Source organism: Phyllostomus hastatus, unplaced genomic scaffold (assembly GCF_019186645.2).
Source record: "Phyllostomus hastatus isolate PE091 unplaced genomic scaffold, TTU_PhHast_1.1 phas_scaffold_1066, whole genome shotgun sequence".
NCBI classification, from domain to species: Eukaryota; Metazoa; Chordata; class Mammalia; order Chiroptera; family Phyllostomidae; genus Phyllostomus; species Phyllostomus hastatus.
In genome coordinates, this window is record NW_025334004.1 from 4568895 (window position 1) to 4589937 (window position 21043).

Sequence of the window (21043 nt, forward strand, 5' to 3'; positions counted from 1 at the left end):
TACTCTTATGCTATTTTAAAGTACATGCTTTCTACTTATAAAAATAGTAAGTTTGCTATAAAACAGTATGCCATGTTATGCCAGCAGCAGCCTCACACATCTGGTACTTACCACATCTCAAGATTGTATCATTTTCTCTTGTGCTTAATTTAATCTCATGTTGTTTTATACAGCAACATGCTAAACAGGCTTGTGGCCCAGAAGCAATGGGCTCTTAGACCATACAGTGGTAGGCTACACTGCATAGATGTGTGTTAAGTGCCTTCTATGATGTTTTTGCATAACAGTGAGATCGCCTAATGATGCATTTCTCAGAATGTGTCCCCATCATTAAGCAAACGTGACTGTACTTCAAACTGGATCCCTGCTCCAGTCTATTCATTAGGCTCCAACAGCCTGCCTGAGGAAGCAAAGGCTTTTTTACCTTGGTTGTAATAATGTATGACCTTTCTCAGTTCAGGACCTTGAGAAATGTGCTTGCTCATGGCCAATGTTTATTGAGTAACTTCCTCCCAAACACACATTACCCCAGAGGAGGGATGGAGGCATTAACAGACATTGCATAAATGATCCAGGTCACCTTGGTTCACTTCGGGCTCCCCAGGGGAGATGGACAGTAGGGTGTCCATGAGTGACCCAGAGAGTTCACAGCATGAGGGCTGGGTCAGCATTCCTTCTGTATGAATCCAAAATGAGGTGATGATAGCTCAGCTCTTGCCTAGGGGCCATTCCTAGGACCTCTTAATCTCTCTTGAGCTTTAGCTTTCTTATCCATATGGCACAAGAAAGCTATACTTCCTGTACACCAGAGATCACTTCTCGTTCTGAAATCAGATGATGAAACTGAGGCCCAGAGGAGGGACGTATCTCACCCAAAGTCACCTGGCTAGTTAATGAAGACACAGGATTAGAATTCAGGTTCAATGCTTTTTTGCTTATGAGCTCAAATTTAATTTTCATATTCCTGGATCTCAGTTTTAAAACTCTTTGATCATTGGGCCTCTGTGATGGGGAAAAGATCCCATGAATCATTTAAGTAGGTGGCAGCATCAAATTCTACTGCTAGGTAGAGAAAGGGAACATAAAAGAAAGAAGCTAACACATGAGTATAATCAGTCTCACTTAGGGTGCTGTGGTAGGACTCCTCAGGATAAACTACTTAGTATATAATCAAAGAGATAAACGATGTTAGCTTTAATGATAGAAATAAAATTTTCACTTACAGCTTAATACCATGAATAACGCATTGACTCCTTAATTTATTCATTAATGATAGACTTTGACAAGACTGGATTACATTAGTTCCAGGACAGGGTTCGTTTCAGCAGCCCATATACATTACTTCCATGACAAAATGCCACTAATTTGTACGCTAGGCTCTGAGAAAATGTATTTTACATCTCACATCACTACATTTTCAACTTTCTGGCAAGACTAATCCCCAAACTGTCTAACCTTTCCTTCTCCTATGTTCAGTCACTTTGTTAATCTGGTTCCCTTTACTTTCTCCACCTATTTTTTTTTCTCACTTTATTCCCTGTGAGATGAGGGTGGAGAGTACAGAGATGACCTTGGCTGTAGAGATGGGAAACTGGAACACATAGTGTTAAGGGATTGCTAAATAAAGAGAAAGTTTGGACTCTATGGCACTCACTCTTTCTTCCATTTAGCCAATGTGTCCAATCCAAATGAGCAACCCAGGTTTGGAAAGCAGTGCCAGTCAGGATACGGCATGAGTCTTATTATGCAGCACCACACTCCCCAAGTCATGTTCATTAATAAAGGAATTCACCTCTAAATAATATGAAAGAGTTCATTTTTGTTTGTGAGTAAAACTTCTGAATGACATTCATAAAATAAAAAGACAGTGCAAATGGTTAGACAGAAGTAATCATTTTTATCACGATTTATAGAAGGGCTTTCCTATGGGCCTCAGTCTGTATATCTATAAAACTGGCACAGTGATTACGCTTTTCAAGGAATGGTAGTATTTGTGGAAAACTCTAAAATATTTCAGAAGGGAGTTTTGTATTATCTTCTCTTTAGCGTACTGTGCAGCAGTAATCATAACAAAAGTGATGGTGATAGCTAATATTTATGGAGCATTAACAAAGCACTAGGTACATATTATCTCATTTAATCTTTCATGTAACAACCCTATGAGGTAGTAATTATTCATATAAATGAGGAAACTGAGGCAGAGATGTAAAGTACACTTAAAACAAAACCCCAAGGCTAGTACTAGTCTAGTTCTTTGGTATGAGACACCATGATTATGGACATATGAGAGGTTTTCTTTCTTTCTCTAAGAGGTGGTTCTGTTGTTTTAACAAGAGCAAACCTACATACCATTCTGAAGTCCTCTTCGAACTTGAAAGCCCCGCCTCCTGTGGCACAGAGAGTGGTGTGAAGGCTGGAGAAGTTCTTTTCGCTGCCCATCTGAATGAACAGGTGCATGGCACAGGTGGGGAAGCGGATGAAGTGCAGGTTCCCTTTGCGCCCACACATGGTCAAGTTTTTCAGTTCCAGGTGGACATCTCGGATCCCAGTTTTCCCATAAGCAGTGTTAGAAGTCAAATACTTCCTGATGCTCTTCAGGTTCTCCACTTCCTCTTGCTCCTCTTCAGCTGTAATGTCCTTCGGTTCAAAGTATACCAACTTAACCAATGTTCCACCGATATCCATGCCAAACCACGGAAATGCTAGAGGACAGAAAGACAGAGTGCCGATTAATTCTATACATACATAGAAATACTCGATTTTTTTAATATTCAGTGACGAAATGCCACCATGTCACATCCAAATGTGCATTTAACATTAAGTTTACTTGATTTCATCTTTATGTACAACAGGCAAGGAGAAATGCACAATTTAAATGGTGCCCATGATTCTGCCCACACTCCACTCAGTTAGAGCCGGCGGCAGGACTGACTGAGATGAGAAATAGCAGCGTGCAGTTCCCTAAGCCAGTCTCAGTTCCCATGTGCTTCTCAGAGCTTGAGAATCTCACCAAGATGCCTGCAGCTCCAATACTTGAAAGGTACATCTGTCCCATACCTCATGGCTCCCAAAACCTATTTTACCAGAATCTTAGCCAAAGAAACACTGACCTATTCTGATGCCAGAGAAGCCAGCTATGCTAGGTGTACCAAAAGACACTGCATTGATTTCTAACCCTCATGGTGCCTTCCTAGGGCACTTTTCAACGATAATTTTTATAGCATTTGACTTTTGCCTCTGTGAGCTGACTTTATAAGGCATGACTCCACTGTTTTAACCTACCAAATAAACAGAAAGCAGAAAGGAAGGAAAAATGGGCTATGAGAGATGCTGGGCAGACATGATGATCCCTACGGCAGCTGAATCCTAAAGACAACAGCTCCTGTTACATCTGATCTCTTTCTTTGTTAAGCACAGACACTCGCTCCATCTCAACTGGCCCACCCAGAATTCCCCAACCAGCTGCGTGTTACAATTGCCTTTAACGTTCCAATTTCTAGTCTCCTCTGCCATGAAGTCTGATGTAATTCAGGGGCAGGACCTAGGCATGAGTATTTTTTTAAAAAGTTCCCCAGTGGTTCCAATCTACAGGCTGAGAACTACTGAACTGGAAGAACCACAGTCACTGACAGACAGGCCCACGAATAAGCATAGCTCCTGACCAGGTCTGCAACGCAAAGCCATGCCTCAGATGTTGGTACACATATGTACCTCACAGATGACATTTTGTGGCCCATTTTCTAAAACTCACTGCATTGTGTAAACACACATACACACACAGTGTGTATTTGAATAACACTGTTTTGTTATAATGTTGATGGGATGTCATAGGAACTTAACTCTTGTTTATATCAATTAGCCTACAGTAAAACTGATTTTATTATATGCCATTTCACTTAAAGTCACACAGAAACTATGGACATTACATGAGTACTTACATCTGCTAGAACTGTTGGCTTATAACAAACTGAATCTCCATTGCACTTATTTTTACTGTTGTTAAGAGAACTGGCTGAGCTTTTGAACCAGCCAGACTTTATTTAGAGGCAACCTGGAATGTGGATACTGTGCTGTCATATTCTGCGCAATGAACAGAAAGCAAACCCAAACATGTAGCCCAAATCTGAAGCCTTCCTTTTCCTTCCCTCAGCAGACACCAGGGGCTAAATTTGAAACTGTAATATTAAAACTGAGTGAAGACCCAGGGAGCTAAATGACTGTTTCCAAAAAGTTTATTTTATGTAGCCCTAGAGAACATCCATACGAGCCCTGGCCAAACTGTGCATATTATGCCTAGAGACTACATTGACAGGAATATAGGTAGGACCTCCAAAGTTCCTTTTTCTAACCGGCCCACTACCCTCGCCATCCATGTGTTGGGGAGGGAGGAGGGAGCAGTACATGGGAGGAAGCGGTACAGGTATATCCCTGTACACAGAATCTTCTTTCCTGAACATCACTGCTGTCATTTAGCTGTAGCTGCACCACACTGGGCAAGCAGTAACTCCAACAGTATAGGCAAACAGAATTCCAAACTCCCGAAAGATTAAGATCAACAAATTCCACTGATCAAACCAAGTTAACAACAAATGGCTTATTATCTTTGCAAAACAAATCCCATGCAGTCCAGTGCAGGCAGGGAAGAAGCTTGCTCTTCCTAGCAGAAGATAACAGAAAAGTGGAAACAGTTCATCCCTACTAGTCAATTCAGCTCCCAAATGATGTTTCTTGGTCCACTCTCTAAAACTCACTGTGCCATCAGCACGGTCCACAGGGTAGGTAAAGGATGAAGCCCAGAACCAGGATTCAGAACAACTGCTTTCCAGAAACAGCTAGCTCACTGCAACTCCCTCTACCTCTCTGGACCTCAATTCCCTTAGCTGTGAAAAGTGGACTACATTAGAATGGCTTCTAGTTCCCTCCCTACTATAAACTTTCTATGGATTCTTTAAGAAGTATAAAAATTAATCACAACCGCCCTTTATCATATGCGTCAACCAGAGCCCTACTTGCAAACTAATGAAATACGCTATGGCATGTCAACAGATGGCTGGGCTATGCAATCAGCATTGCAGTTGTAGTCCATTCTTATCAAAGTAGGGTAGAGTAGACACCTACGCCTGGGAGGCTGAGGGAAGGGTATTCCAGAACACTGGTAGGATGACCATTTTGGAAAGACTCTGGCAATACCTGTTAAAATTACAAGTGCACATACGTTTTTCACCCAGCTAATCCCTCTCCTGGACCTTATTTTCAAAATCACCAGTATTGAAGGATAGGTATCAGAATGTTCATTGCTGCACCCTTAATAGCAGCCAAATTAAAAATAAACAAAAACCAGAAACAAAAGTGCATGCTCTTTAACAAGGAAACCGTTCAATAAAATGTGTATCTTCCAAACCATGGAATACTGGGCAGCCATTAAAATAGAATAAGTGAGACCTATACTAGCTCCCTGGAGAGATAGCCCCAATTTCCTGCTAATGAGAAAACCAAAAGATTCATAGAAGTATAAATAATTTATTTACCCTATTTGGTCTGAGAAGAAAGGAGGTGAGGAAAAGAGGGGGAAAGAGAAGAAAAGGGGGAAGGGACAGAGGATGGAAGGAAGCCCCCGGTGTGTTTATGATTACATGAGCCCGCAGAAGGGTAGACAAGCCCACCCTCCAGGCTGTTACTATCATTAGAGGGTGCCAGGATGAGCAGACTGCATGGGTGGCGGCTAGAGATCGGGGAGGGGATGGAGAAAATTCTACACCTAGAACATGCAGAAGTAAATTTAAAAAGAATTCAGTGATAATGAACATTAGGAGACATTTCAGCACAGAATAGACAGAACAAGAAGTGTGAAACCCAGAGAGTTCTAGTCTGTGCCAGAAATCTGTATCTAGTCTGTATCTAGTTCTGTACCAGAAATCCAGTATTCACCCAGCCACAGCTGTCATCAGCCCTCTGGGATGAAGTCACTACTCGGCCTTTTGTTTGGCTGGGTGTTGGTAAGCACAGGCCACTGCAAAGAAGTCTCACTTTTGAAAACGCAACAGGGGACACCTAAACATTATGTAAGTTGTTTAGAGTCCTGGTTTCTTCTTCCTGCTTCACCTCCAGGTCATTTTTCAGCCATTTCAAAGCTTTTGTTGGCAACTCAACAAAAACAGTGGGAAAAGTGTCAAGTTTTAAAAATGCAGTTAAATGTTATATCAGCAGTTTTGGTTAAGGTAAAAAAGAAATAGGACTGGAATACTGTGTTAGTTTAAATGGCAGTAGAAATTGCTTTCACTTACTTATGTTCCTTTCTTACCTTCATGAAAAACTGAATGCTCTTATATTCACATTTTAATGCTTTTATAGAAGTGTCATATTTTTATTTATTGATTTTTGAGAGAGAAAGACATCAATTTGTTGTTCCCTTACTTACTCATTCATTGGTTGATTCTTGCATGTGCCTGACCAGGGATCGAACCCACAAGCTTAATGTACTGGGATGACTCTCTAACTGATTGAGCTACCTGGCCAGGGCAGAACAGTGTCATATTTTTAAATGTACAATTTTATTTAGTTCTCTTCCTGATATCAAGAGGTCTCCCTAAATCTAAGCTTCCCACACACAAGCTGCCAATGGAGACAGAAGAGAAGGGGAAGGAAGAACATCCCAGCGCAGCTATCACTTACGACTCATCTTTCCTTTAACCCAGGATATCCAGATGTTTCAATAAATTCAGCTGAACCACTTATTAAGAGTCTGTTCCGTGTTTGCCAGAAGTGATGATGGTTCTAGACACAGAGTGTCCGCATTCATCCTTTACTCCTCCACATTACACCAGATGTCATGATTTAAAATTTCTAGAATATTCATCAAGGATGTTCAGAAGGAGGCGAGGTTCAAACTGCACGAGAAGATGCAAACAAGTAAGCTGATCTACTCATTCAAAATGGTTTCTTCCATAATGAGGTGTGTCTAAACTAGAAGCTGACATTCATAAAAGCAGGTGCTGTAGATAAGTAGTTGAATCAACTACAGTTATAGGTCTCAACATGAATAAGGCTCAAAAACAATGCTGAAGGGCATCTGCTTAAATGGTGAAAACTGACAAGTAGGTCATGGCTTCCAGACCAGGGCATTAAGTTGCAGACATAAGACCCTCTAGCAGTGGTGTCCAACCTGTGGCCCATGGGCCACATGTGGCTTGGGACACCTATGAATGGGGCCCTACACAAACTCATAAATTTACTTAAATTATGAGGGGTTTTTTGTGATTACATGTCACAATGTATTTAACATGTGGCCCAAGACAACTCTTCTTCTTCTTCCAGCGTGGCCCAGAGATGCCAAAAGGTTGGACACCCCTGTTAGAACTTCCCCATAGCGATGGGAAGCATTCCAGAGAGTGGCTGACCTGTCAGCCCAGGTCCTTGAGTGAAGATGCAACCAATCCTCAATGAAATACAGCATGAGCACGAAATAAGCCTTTGTTCTTTAACCACTGAGATTTGGGAATTGTCTGTTGCTGCAATAGAACCTGGCCCGTTCTCACGGCTGCTTGACATGGAGTGCTGCCTCAACAGCAACGAATAATGTGACACTGGCTTAGAGGTCAGGCACCAAGGAGGAAACAAATTTTGGAGGCTGGCAAAGCATTTGGTAAAACCATCATGTATGATTACTTGGAAGGCAGATAAATACCCAAAGAACTGGGGGATCTCGTGTAAGAGGTTAAAGGTCAAATGTTAGTAGCATGTGTTGGTGACTGTTGGCTACTGTTGGCTGAATTTGAAAAGGCGTGACCCAGAAAAGAGTGAGAGATGGGCTCAGAAAGTAATTGACTGCTTCACAGACAAAAAGGAAAGGGAATAGAGTCCATCAAGTCAGACTTGCAGGGCTGGGAAAAAGCAGCTGCTTCTCTTCCCCAACATTTATTAATAAATGATAAAACTCAGAAAGCACTTGAGTGAAAAAGATAAATTACCACTTAGTGTTGGCGTGAGGTTCAGAGGAAGAAAATGACTATCACACTCACTCTTAACATGGTTAAGATGTCTCCAACTAAAGATGCAGTTAAGGTTGTGGCTTCTTAGTTAATTCTTTCAATTATAATAGTTCAGGAGAAAAGACACTGGGGATGTGAATTCCCCACCAAAGCCTGACAGGTTCAAAGTGTCATCGACTAAATTAATTAAGAAAGGCTGGAGGCACAGCACAAAGGCATACAGTGAATGTAAAGTATGACACCAAGAACAGAGGCTGGGCATATGGAAATAAACTAGAGTGAAATAGTTAAGAAACGTATTTCCTTTGGAAAAGAGTTGTACTGGCAAAGGAACCAAGAGCCTGAACCTAAAATGGCTGGGAAAACTGTTCAAGGCCTGAAAGAACTTGAGAGCCCCCAACCCTGTAAAGTCAGGAAGCAGCACAGAAACCTGCTCAGCCTCCACGGAGGACACAGTTAAGACGTGATAAAACTGGCTACTGAGAAAAGCCAAAGGCTGAAAACAGCAATGTGGTGGGGAGGCCCTCCCAAGAGGAGAATCGGGACCCCAGTGGAATATTCTCCACCGACAAGGCAGGAAGCCCTGAAGATTTCAGAAATTCTTCAAAATTAGAATGACTGAGGTCCAGGTGGATGGTCTCCTACTCACCCCCTTTCTGAATAGGAGTGTACATTGGGTTTTCCAATCTTTGTCTCACCAGTATATATTAACATACAATGGATGGGGGTGGTGAACAGCAGGTAACTTGCCTCTTTTATTTCAGAAGTTTCTAGATCAAGAGTTGACATCAAAATGAATTTACATCATCCCCTAATTTAGAGCCTCCTGTGTACCATGCAGATGCTGTAACTGGGTAGGACTTCGGGGTTGTTTCCGTTGGGGAGGGGACAGCTGTGTCTCCCCTGCAGGTGGGAGAGCAGGCCAAATATCTGGTAAACAGAAACACAAAGTGTGGTAGTCACTAGTGCTGCTGGCCAAATAGTTCTGGTCCTCTTCCTTCAGGCCCATGGGGTCAGACTGCCACTCCTGGTCATTTTATAACTGAGATAGACAGTGTGCCTCACCTAGCCAGTGAGTTGTGCATGGAAATGGTGCCTGTCACTTGCAGGCAAAAGCACCTAGAGCTCATGTGAGCCTCTTCAGAACTCGTTCTCTATTCCTGTGACTAGCAAAATTCAAGGTTAATGACTGCTCCATCATTTGGGTCAGAGTGAAGATGAGCCACAGAGGAGCCCCTAACCACCCCTCAATGGACTTGTAGTGTGAAAGAGAAATAACCTTTGCTATTTTAAGTCATTGGCATTTGGAGGTTATTTGTCACTGCAGGGTGATCCTAACACCCCCTCCATCAAAATCTGTGGCTGGTGTTTTCCCTAAAACGCCCCCTCCCCTACAGCACCAGACCCAGGGACTGCCAGTATCGCTGATAAACATGTGGGAGCTGAGCGCTAATAAAAAGGTATGTAGGTCCTGCTGCGTTCATTTCGGTCTAAAAATTTCTCTAAACACAGTCCAGGACTGGCAATCTGGTAGTAGTTAAAACCATGAAATGAATCTGTATTCCAAATATTGTGGTGAAAATAATAAAAAAATTTATTGGTAGTCGATGGCTTTAAAACAAAGCCTGCTTCTCGAAGACCTTTCACAACACTAGAATAGTCTCTGAGGGAACTTACCCATCCTGCAGTAAATTTCACAGGTTACAAGTGAACTCTAAACAGCAAAAATGATGGTGCAGGGTAGGGGGTGGGAAGCAACCACCACAGAAAAGGTTTCCTACCAGTCAAAAAAAAAAAAAAGCCAATTTTAAAAAGCTAAAGGAGCCTGACATTAGAAAATCTACCACCTCGTGGACAACCAGCCCCAAAGCTGTAAGGTGTTCCTGGTGAGGCTAAGTCCCCTAACACTAATATTTCTTCCTGTATGTAAATTAGGCCCCAAGAGCTCAAGATCAGCTCCTTTGGCAGAGGAGTGACTCACCAACAAGTTGCCATCACAGAAAGCTGAACAGATCTCCCAAGTTCTACCACGCTGGAATTTATTGTCATAACATGTTGTGAATAGGGGAGTGGCAGGATGGAATTTCTTTTCCCACTATTTGTGAATAGATTTGCTAGGCAAAGTAGTAGGTGGGAAAGATGTCTGAGGATTGTGTAACCAACAGAAAAAAAGACTTTTAAAGCACTTTGGAGGTATATTTACACTATGTAAATAATAATCACGTTGGAGTTGCCTAAGGACCTCTACATGTTTAAAAAAAAAACAACTTTCTTCAGTTAGGTCCAGGTGTGTAACAAAATTGTATTTCTTTAAGAACTTGCTCTGAGGGCTAGCCTTCACCTCACCATGTCTAAATTTGGTTGCTAGTAAAATGTAATTCTTGGCTAATATATTTATAGAAAAATTTAACTTTAATTTTTCTGGAATGGACCTTCCATAGAGTCCAAGACACTATTTACAGATAAAAAGCAGGGCTTAGAAAGATCAAGGGTTACCTAAGGTCAGTCACACTGGGTATCATCAGAATCCACTTTCAGTATCAGGAGACTACAACACACCCCCGTCCTGCAAGACTGGCTGGAGTGGACTTGTCTGTCAACTGCCACTGAGAACATCCCAACAAAAGGAGGGTGTGTGAGTAAGTTTCTTTATTGAGCCACTAATTAAGTTGTAAGAGGGGTGAACCAACTAATCACCAAGATTCTGTTTAGTCCATCATCCTAAACACATATACACAAAGCCCTCCCAAACCATATTTTTAACAGCCTTTTAAAAAATAGAGTTGAAAACCTAAGAACTATTTAAGATCCTTGAAAAAAGTGGTAAATGTAAAATTTAATAAAAGGGTTTCCATAACACTGTAAAGAAAGCCATAATTATTGCACAGAGAGCAATCTGCTAAACATTAAATACTCTGTGCAGAGAAACGTGAGTCACAGTTTCTTTCAAATTAATGCATACCAGATTCCTTCAGTTTGAATTTTAGTCACATGGCAATGCCCAGTGTTGACAAGGGTACAAGGACACAAGCACGCAGAGTACTGATGGGAATGTAAACTGCTGGAACCTTTCCATGGGGCTATTTGGAAATATATATTAAAAAGCTCCAGATTGCTATACCCTTTGATACATCAGTTCCACTTTACACTAAGTAAATAATTATGCATGCATTCAAAAATTTACCTTAAAAAATCACTGAAGGTTTGCCAACAATGAGAAAGCTAAGTTATTGTCTAAAAATAAAAGGCGGGTTAAATAAATGATTATCCATTTTGCAGGATGGCATTTAATAATGTGAGAATGCTCATTATGTATTATTAAGTGCAAAGATCAAATAATTATATGGTATACGTCACATGATTACGATTTTGTATAAAATTAAATGCCTATTTGCAAAAAAAAAAAAATCAAAACACAACAAAACAAATATGAGAAACTTTAGGCCAAAACGTAACAGCCTTCTCTGGACCATAAACCAGGGGGACTTTCTTCCTCTTCTTCTGGATATTCTGACGGCACTTTCCAATTCTCTAGAATCAATATATTTAATCTTCATAATCAGAGTTACTTTAGAATTCTCAATCAAAATTTCTTTGTAATGATGCAAAATAAAGAACTGTCTTAGCTTGGCTTCAAAGGGCAAACAGCTGGTTTACTGCTCTGGCCATGGAAGTGAGCGCGCCTGCATGCCCCCATCTCACACATTCCTTCCCTTCCCAGGCAGGACCCTACCTATAGGAAGCATGTTAGCCTTTAGGCTCAAGCCCCAAACATGGCAAGGAAGAGCAGGGTGGGCTGAAGGTCTGGCCCAGTCCCCTTGGTGCTGGGAAGAGAAAGGTAGAATTAGACGATCATGTGATGTTGGGGTGGAAGCCTTATCTTGGCAACCCTAGGCTGCTGGTTCCATTGTCGGGATAATTATGCAAAACTAAGAATAAAAAAAAAGTGCCAGAGAAGGAAGTAAAAACAAGATTTTAGGTTAAAGTACCCACCTTGGCCCTGAAAGAAAACAAACCAATGGTAACAGCAGTAATTGAGCTGTCTTGAGAATAGAAAACCAAATACAACTCACTGAAGTCAGCATGATCAAAGCAGAGATCAACTATGTAAAACATCGTACATACCATAAGAAAGCTTTCACTCAAGTAAATAATATGTAAGTTGTATTGAGAGAGAGAAAGGGAGAGAGATAAGGAAACCTGACACCCGAGAGCAGAGCCGTCTAGCTGGTTAGGTGGCCAACATCACCAGGTCTCCCTCAGGTAGGAATTTAGGATAGGATGAGAAGTGATTGACCCACCTGCATTCACTATTGTCAGGGCAAAACCCTTAAGTTAAATTTGGCATTTCAAAACCTGCTTAAAGGGACAGAGGTATGTTTTCAGGAAAGGATCACTGTGGGAAAGGTCATACACCCCTGTGTGACAATAGCCCTTCTCCTGCTGACATAGCCTCAGATTCTGATCAACTTTCTCCCTCTCACCCACACAAGGGCGGGAACAAAAGGGCTGATCATATTCTCATATTCGAGGGGGAAAAAGAATAGTGAGGATTGCTTTCAGGACTTCTGAGGCAAGAAATATTATCACATCACCCACCAGAACTGAGCCTGGATTTCACCGCCTTTGCCATGCCCAAATTATGTGTGGGGCACACTTGGCTCAGTGCCCAGGGCCTACAGTATTTTTTCAACAATCATGAAAATACTTTAATTCCTTATAAAATCAGAAGAAAACATATAAACTTTCAGCTCAAAAAAATGCTATACTATATATCATATCAATACAGTAATCTTTATACCAGCACAGTAGTAAGATATCATTTTTATTTATTTCTTATGGAGGAAGAGGGTCCATGAAAGCTGGCCTGTTGCACATTTTGTTTCACACTCAAGCCAGGTTAGAACCGACAGGACACCATACCAGAGTCAGCTTTGCATTTGCAATTTACACTGGACCTTCAATGATTTGTTTACAATTGTAGTTCCTTAAAGCAACTTCAATTTTAGTATTCAGTGCAACTAAATTTTAAAGTCAAGAATTTGATTACATTTATTTTAAAAACTATTAGCTATACCCACACATTACGTCCCAAATTTGCCTCATGATAAAAACCAGACTACCAGGCCCTTGCCTGCAGGTTCTGATGCAGCGGGGCTAGAGAAAGCGTTTTCACTGAGAGGCCTCTGTAATTCTCACTGGTCAAGTTCAAACCCACTGTTCCAGTTGAATCAAAATGAATACTTTGAGCTGGACCACAACATCAAAGTGAGAAACTGGAATTTGAATGATCTGTCCTTGCTTGTGACTTCGAGGGACTGAGGCTGGCAGCCAAGGACAAGGCCTGGAAATGACCTGGTAGACGTTCCTATTCCCATGAGTGCCCTGAACACATCTAATTGCTTGCTAATGAAATTACTTATGGACAATTTATTACATGAGTGCTGTAGGTGATTTTCAAATTTTAAGCACAGCTTTTGGATGGATGATACAGCTATTATCCATCCATGACTAAACCCCATGGCTATCGCTTTAGAGACATTCTACATATAATTAAATTTTGTAATTGTGCTCCTCTCTCCCAGGGGCTCCCATTTTAAAGATAACCAGGCATTCCTCCATAAAGAAGTTAGGTCTGGCCCTGGCTGGCTAGCTCAGTTGGTTAGAGTGTTGTCCTAATATGCCAAGGTTGGGGGTTCGATCCTCAGTCAGGGCACGTATAAGAATCAACCAATGAATTAATAAGTAAGTACACGAAGAAGTCAACATTTCTTTCTCTTTCTCTCTCTTCCTCACTCTCTATAAAATTAATTTAAGAAGGAAGAGGAGGAGAAAAAAAGGAGAAGTAGTATTTAGCTCTGGCAACAGCACTCACGTATTTCGGTCAGGCAGGCAGACATTCTTTGATTTGAAAACCGTGTGATTGACCATGATACAGACAGAAACACCAACATAAAAGCTATGTTACTTTTTTTGTTTGTTTTCTAAGGTTAAGATTTGAAAGAGGAAAAGAAATGCTCTTGCAGGGAGCCATCCTTAGATCTAGACCGGGAGGAAGCAGGGGTAAGATGGAGCCAGAGATAGGGGAATCTGAAACGTCAATTATATGAGGTCAAAAATATGTTCCCATGATTCTCTTCCTCAAGTCCCTGAGCAGCTCAGTGAAGTACAGTTTCTTTCCCAGGATCCTGGGACGTCTCTCTACCACCCATATGAGAGAAATCAGAGTAGAAAGAGGGGGCCACCCTAGTGACCACTGAGTTCATCTTCTCCCCATCAGTCAAGCCCTATGTTTCTGCTCCAGGTCTTCAGAAGGGGAAGTGGAAGGCAGAGGAAATTTGCTTCCCATTTCAAAGTTACGTTCTCAGGCCAAGGAGACAGGGGAAAAACACAAATACAGATACTAATGGTCATTATCCCTATTCCCCACCAAGAAGCTGCCTGTCCTGCCGAATCTAGAGGCAAGGGAGGGTAAATGTCAACCTTCTCTGTGGTCCTCACCTTTAATTATACCACCTTCCTCAGCAGAAATACAGTCCCTGGACTAAAAGGAAGAGATTTGACTATGCAGAGACATGCCAAGAGATACAAGTGCACCTGTGTGACTATCTGCACTGTGACTACTGCAGCCACCACAGCTGATCACAGCTTCCACCCAGAAAGGCTCCTCCAGCTGCCTGACACCCTGCACTGCGGCTCAGGATGGTAATCTCATTACTTGCTTACACAAATCCCAGTTTAAACCACCAAGAGGTTTAGCTTTCTGTCTTGACAAACCACCAGAGCATGCTTCGTTACTTCAGGGATGCTCCTGACAATTCAACACCAGAGAGTAGTTAATTAAAGAGGCTCTGGGGAGAGCGCACTGCTAGTCAGCAATGCCGGCCAGAATGACAAGGTTTGTTCGTTTATTTTACTCTGACAGCGAATGTCTGGCAAATCTCTAAAACTGAGCTGAGTGGGAACCAAGGAAAGATGTGCCAACTGCTCGCCTCCAATGCAAGCTGAAATAAAGAGGTCAGACACCTCCTCACCAAGTAATCTGAGAACTATGGGCTCTTGCATCCATCGATTCATTGAACAGGTATTTATTTTGTTCCTAGACAGTGTGAGGCACTGTGGCAGAATTGGGAGGCGACAAACTGACATTCTAGTATGCAAGGACTTAGTGTCAATCAAGAAGTCTGGAAAGGAGTGACAACTCTGCTGAGTGAAATTCACATTGCCCTAGTACCAGACACTACTTAATTAAAACAATCCTTTAATATTTACGAATGGCAGCTCTATGCAGGCTTCCCCCTTAAGCACAGTAACTGTAACAAATTAAAACCTGACACCTCCTGGCCATTCAAGGACCTTATAATTAAACTGGAGATGATAGTCAAACCCAAAGAAAGTTTAAAATCATAGGATGTTACTGTTGGAAGGACATGAGAGCTCTTTTAGGGAAATGCACATCAAAACCACAAGGAAATACCACTTCAAACTCTAGATGGTTATAATCTTAAAAAAAATGGAAAATAACAAGTGTTTGTGAGGATGTGGAGAAACTGGAACCTTCATACACCACTTGTAGGAATAAAAAATAGTGCAGTCACTTTGGAAAAAAGCCTGGAAGTTCTGCAAGAGGTTGAACATAAGTTAGTTTATTATCTAGTAAGTCTACTCTTAGGTATACACCCAAGAGATATAAACACATATGTCCACATAAAAACGTATATGCAAGTGTTCATGGGCATTACTCATAACTCCCAAAAGTGGAAGCAACCCAAATGTCCACCAACCAATGAATGAACAAATAACATGTGATATCTCCATCAATGAAATATCATTTGGAAATAAATAGGAACAAGATACTGATACACATAAAACATGAATGAACCTTGAAAACACTAAGTGAAGTGAAAGGAGCCAACCACAAAAGACCACATATTACATAATTCCATTTATATGAAATGTCCACAATAAGTAAACCTATGGATACAGAAAGATTAGTGACTGCCTAGGGTTGGAGAGTCTAGGGGTAAAGAGAGAGTGGCTGCTAGTAAGTTTTTTGGGGGGATGCCAAAGAGTCCTAAAATCGTAAGGTGTAGTATAGGGAATAAAGTCAACATTGTAATAACCATGCACGGTGATGGACGGTTGCTGGCCTTTGGGTGGAGATCACTTTGTGAGGCTTATAAACGTCGCATCACTGTTTTGTACACCTAAAGCTAATATAACACTGTATATAAATTTTAATTAAAAATAAAATTGTGGTCACAGTTGCACTCAATATGCTAAAAAACTATTGAACTGTACACTTTAAATGTATCTCAATAAAGCAGATTTTATACATATACAAAGCTCTGGTTTTCACAGATAACTTAACATTTAAAATATAAATGCCAGCCCTGACCAGAAAGGCTCAGTTGGTTCGGTGCTAACCTGCAAAGCAAAAGGTTACCAGTTCGATTCCTAGTCAAGGGCACATGCCTGGGTTGTGGGTTCGGTCTTCTGCTTGGGGTACATGTGAAAGGCAACCGATTGATGTTTCTTTCTCACATCGATGTTTTTCTCCCTCTCTTCCTCCCTCCCTGCCCCTCTCTCTAAAAATAAAGTCTTTTAAAAATAAAATATAAATGTCAAATTATAATAGTTTTTGAAGGAATTCTTTCTAAAATGTATGATCCAATTTCCCACATCCTTAAAGAAAATTTTAGCTCTTTCTGATGACTCAGGGCCATATAAGAATCAGTTACTGGGCCTACCATACACTGATGTTCTCAGAAACCACATAAACCTGTGCTTCCCAGGCTGCTGCAGTTTAAGTATTCTTTTGTCTTTATATAGCTTTCTATAAATGTCCACCAACCAATGAATGAACAAATAACATGTGACATCTCCATCAATGAAATATCATTTGTAAATAAATAGGAACTATTGGACTAACTGTTCATTTTTCGCTGCTGTTGGTATTACTGCAGTCTGTCTATCCCAAACCTGCAATGAATACAGAAAAATCAAGTCTGTTAAACTGTGAGTTTGATAAGAACAGAGAGACTCAGAGAGAACACAGGAAGTATTCCAAGCATGAAATGCATAAGCAGATCCAATTTTATCTACTTTCCAACACTGATTTTCGTTGCTCAGAAGTGTTTACTTCCTTCCAAGTTCTCAGCTGCCTTCTGAGTTATTGGTGACAAGTTGCCAGAAGTGATGATCACTGTAATTAATAATAAACGGGGTTTTTTTTACTATAACAATCTTTATCAAAGGCACAGCTAGATATAACATCTAACTGGGAAGAGATTAAAACTTGAAAGTATAAATATGAATTTTAAAATATTTTATTTATCTGGCACCATTTAGTTTGGGGGCATATGTCCTTATGTTGTTAAGGTGAGATTTTCAAACTCTTTAGCATTGGAACTTTTTTGTCCTATTACTTCTTAACTGTGGACCTCACATATGAAAGAGATAAAAAACAACATCTTATTTACATTGGTTTATTTTACCCCCAAAACTCACATTTTGTGTAAAGTCAGTGAGAACGATGCTATTTCGATGAACAAAAGGACTGGAAAGCTGTCACTTCCATGTGACAGCCGTGGTCCCGTGAACTTGCTGTATCCCATCCGTGTGGACTCCACAATGTGGGGGAGCCCGCTGCCCAGAGAGTATGTGCCCATCCTAGCTGTTTTTCAAACAGCTTTCCTTGCCATCTTAGGGATTTTCTGAATCAAAACTGATTCAGTAGCTTGAAAAGAGTTACTGAAAGTGTTCCACAAAAAGCTGAATACTAAAATTATCTAACAACTCCTTGCTTTGCTTATAGTAGATATAAAAATCAAACAGAAAGCATCTAAACCTGATAAGTGTTAAAAATCTAAGAAGAACATTACCAGGACTGGACAGGTTACCCATTTACTTGTTATTATGTAACTGGCCCAAGCCAAACAGAGAACATTTGCCAAGCAAATAAACTTAAGCTTCTCCTAAAAATTAATCAAGTTTGGTACACATGAGCCGAAATGGTGTACTGGCTTATGCAATTTTGTGTGGACATACACACAGAGGCCAAACTTTTTAAAAGACTTCATGAAGCGCTACAAACTCACCAATAAATGATCTGTTTATAAGAATTCAGAAGCTTATTCCAATGTCTATAAATAATGTGTTAACCCAGCAGCAGCACTGTACCAACTAACACTCTGGGCTCAGTACATGCCAGGCGCTGTGCTGAGAGCTTTCCATGCAATATTTAATTTAATTCTCATATCCCAATGGGGTCGGCAAGCACTAATGTTATGCCCATTTTACAGCTGAAGAAACTAAGGCTCAGAGAGATTAAGGAACCCACCCAAACCTTAGTTAGGTGGTTGCCCACAGGCTTTTTAATTATAGCTTTTAAGTAGACAAAATTATTTTTAGAAAAGAATTTTGAGTGAATTATTTGGACCTGTTAAAAGTTCCATCCTTTACATAGCTGATGCATAACAAATACCCACTGACAGAAAAATGAAAGAGCAAACCCGAAAATTTTGTCCACCATGACTTATACAATCTGGTAAAAAAAAAAACTGATATTAGTGATGTCTCTGTGTTATTAGAAAATATTAAATGATGTTCATTATTCTGTCAAAGAAGGCAGGGGTGTATAAAATGCATGTGAAGCCCATTTTGCATAAAACTGAAAAAGTCATGAAACTAATAGAAGTAAACCAGCTCTGGAAGTTATCTAGATGAGAATTCCATGATGTTTAATCGGTCTGATCCCCAGGAACACCTGACAAAGAAGAGTGACACTCAACAGACTCAGGTCTTTGTCTTAGTTCCAGGTTCTACCCTGGACCACCAGGCTGCCAGCCTCCAGGGCCTGCACCCAGGCAGTCCTAGGTGTTAGCTTGCCTGCTCACACCAATGACTCTTGTGCTCACTAACGACTTTTGAGGAATGGAGAGGAGCAGAATTCTCTTAATATTATTCCTAATCTCTCAATCTCAAAACAAAAACTACAGAGGAGATACTGATCGCTTCTAGCCCAGTGACTTGGGAGTGATCCCAAAGCACCTTTTTTGGCAGAGGGCTATATCATTCCAAGAATGAGGTTTCAAATCTCAGACCATGAAGAAATGGTTAAACTGATAATAAACAAAATGCTAGGAGGTACTGAAAATCGAATGAATCCTCAGAAACAACCCAGTGTCAGATTATCATCTATATCTATCAACAAATGGAATGTAATAATGTGAACTGTGTTTAGAGAACAAATTTATTATCTAATTGTGCATCATAAAATTCTATGGTTTCTCAACTGGATACAACACATTGTTCACTTTTTCAACAAGTAACAGATTACAGTTGTGTTCTTTAAGAGAGTTCTTTTAGGACTTGAACAGACTCTTCTCCCAGGAGGACATACAGAGGGTCCAGAGACATGTGAAAAGATGCTCAGTATCTCTAGCTATAAGAGAGATGCAAATTAAAACCACGATGAGATACCACCCCATACCAGTCAGAATGGCCATCATAAACAAAGCTACAAGCAAGTGTTGGAAAGATTGTGGGGAAAAGGGAACCCTAGTGCACTCTTGATGGGATTACAGACTGGTACAACCACTGTGGAAAACAGTATGGAATTTCCTCAGAAAACTAAAAATGGATCTGCCTTTTGACCCAGCAATTCCACTGCTAGGATTATATCCTAAGAACACTGAAACACCAATCCAAAAGAACCTATGCACCCCAATGTTCATAGTAGCACAATTTACAATAGCCAAGTGCTGGAAGCCACCTAAATGCCCATCAATAAATGGATGGATCAAAAAACTACAGTACATTTACACAATGGAATTCAATGCAGCAGAAGGAAAGAAGGAGCTCCTACCCTTTGCAACAGCATGAATGGAACTGGAAAACATTATGCTAGGTGAAATAAGCCAGGCGGTGAAAGACAAATACCATATGATCTCACCATTAACAGTAACCTAATCAACAAAACAAAGAAACAAGCAAAATATAACCAAAAACACTGAAATTGAGAACAGACTGACAGTGACCAGAGGGGAGAGGAGAGGGGATTATAGGGGAAAAGGGCGAAGGGTTTGCAGGAACAATTATAAAGGACACATGGACAATAACAGGTGGAAATGGGAGGGAGGTGGGGAGGGATAGGGGGGTTAAGCTGGGTTGGGGGGAAAAGACAGAAAATTGTACTTGAACAATTATAAAAATAAATAAATAAATAAAAATTTTAAAAAGAGTTCTTTTAGAAATACATATGAAAACATTTACCAATGAAATGATATGATATCTGAGATTTGCTTCAATATCATCAGTTTGGGAGGGGAAGGGCCCAGTGTCATAGATAAAGTAAGATTGTACATGAGTTGATAATGAGAGAAGCTGAGTGATGAGTGAGTAATTAGCAGTTATCTATACTCTACACCCTGGTTTCTTATAACTTCGAAAATTTTCCCAAATAAAAAGATTGTTTTTAAATTTCAACACTCCCCTAATATTCTCTCAGGGCAGTAAGAGGGCCAATGGAGCACATTGAGTTTGCCTTTGGACTTAAATTCCAATGGGTGTGAAGGGGAAGTCCCTTTTTTGTCTCACGGCTCCTGTGTACAGAACCAAACCTACCAAGCTCCTTCTCTCGGCTGGGACAAACTTCAACCTGCCTGTCCTAACTGGGACAAATTTCAACCTGCCTGTCCTACCCAGAAACCTGCAGTGAAGATATTCTGGCAACTCCACCCTGACATTTCAGCAGCAATACAGGCACTGGAAAGGTGCCCATCTCAACTGGGGCCAGATTTACACCTAGTTAAAGGAAAAAAATGTTGGTCTTCCCCAATCCCTAAGTAATAAATGTGGAACTCAACATAATCCAAGTCATTTAAAATAAAAATAGTGAATCATGAGATAAGGATAAAGAAGTTCAAAGTTATGAATTTCCTATGATTAATATGTTATTGCATGTATATATACATATATATCATGAAGATGTGTAGTATATTCTTTTCTTCTTCTTTCCTTGGTCCCTGCTACATTGCTGGTACACTTAACAC

At 40.6% G+C, this 21043-nt stretch overlaps 1 protein-coding gene across 5 annotated transcripts in view; it reads right to left on the bottom strand.

The window, feature by feature from the left end:
• PANK1 (pantothenate kinase 1) overlaps positions 1 to 21043 on the bottom strand; it is a 55515-nt gene that overhangs the window by 19519 nt on the left and 14953 nt on the right. For 2 of the 5 annotated variants that reach the window (XM_045854329.1, XM_045854330.1), the window contains exon 2: positions 2350 to 2702. In XM_045854329.1, the coding sequence (XP_045710285.1) occupies positions 2350 to 2702 (353 nt within the window). Of the gene's footprint in view, positions 1 to 2349; positions 2703 to 6672; positions 6888 to 8738; positions 8758 to 17498; positions 17518 to 21043 lie in introns of those variants that run through there. The other 3 variants (XM_045854331.1, XM_045854333.1, XM_045854332.1) reach the window with 3 other exon arrangements.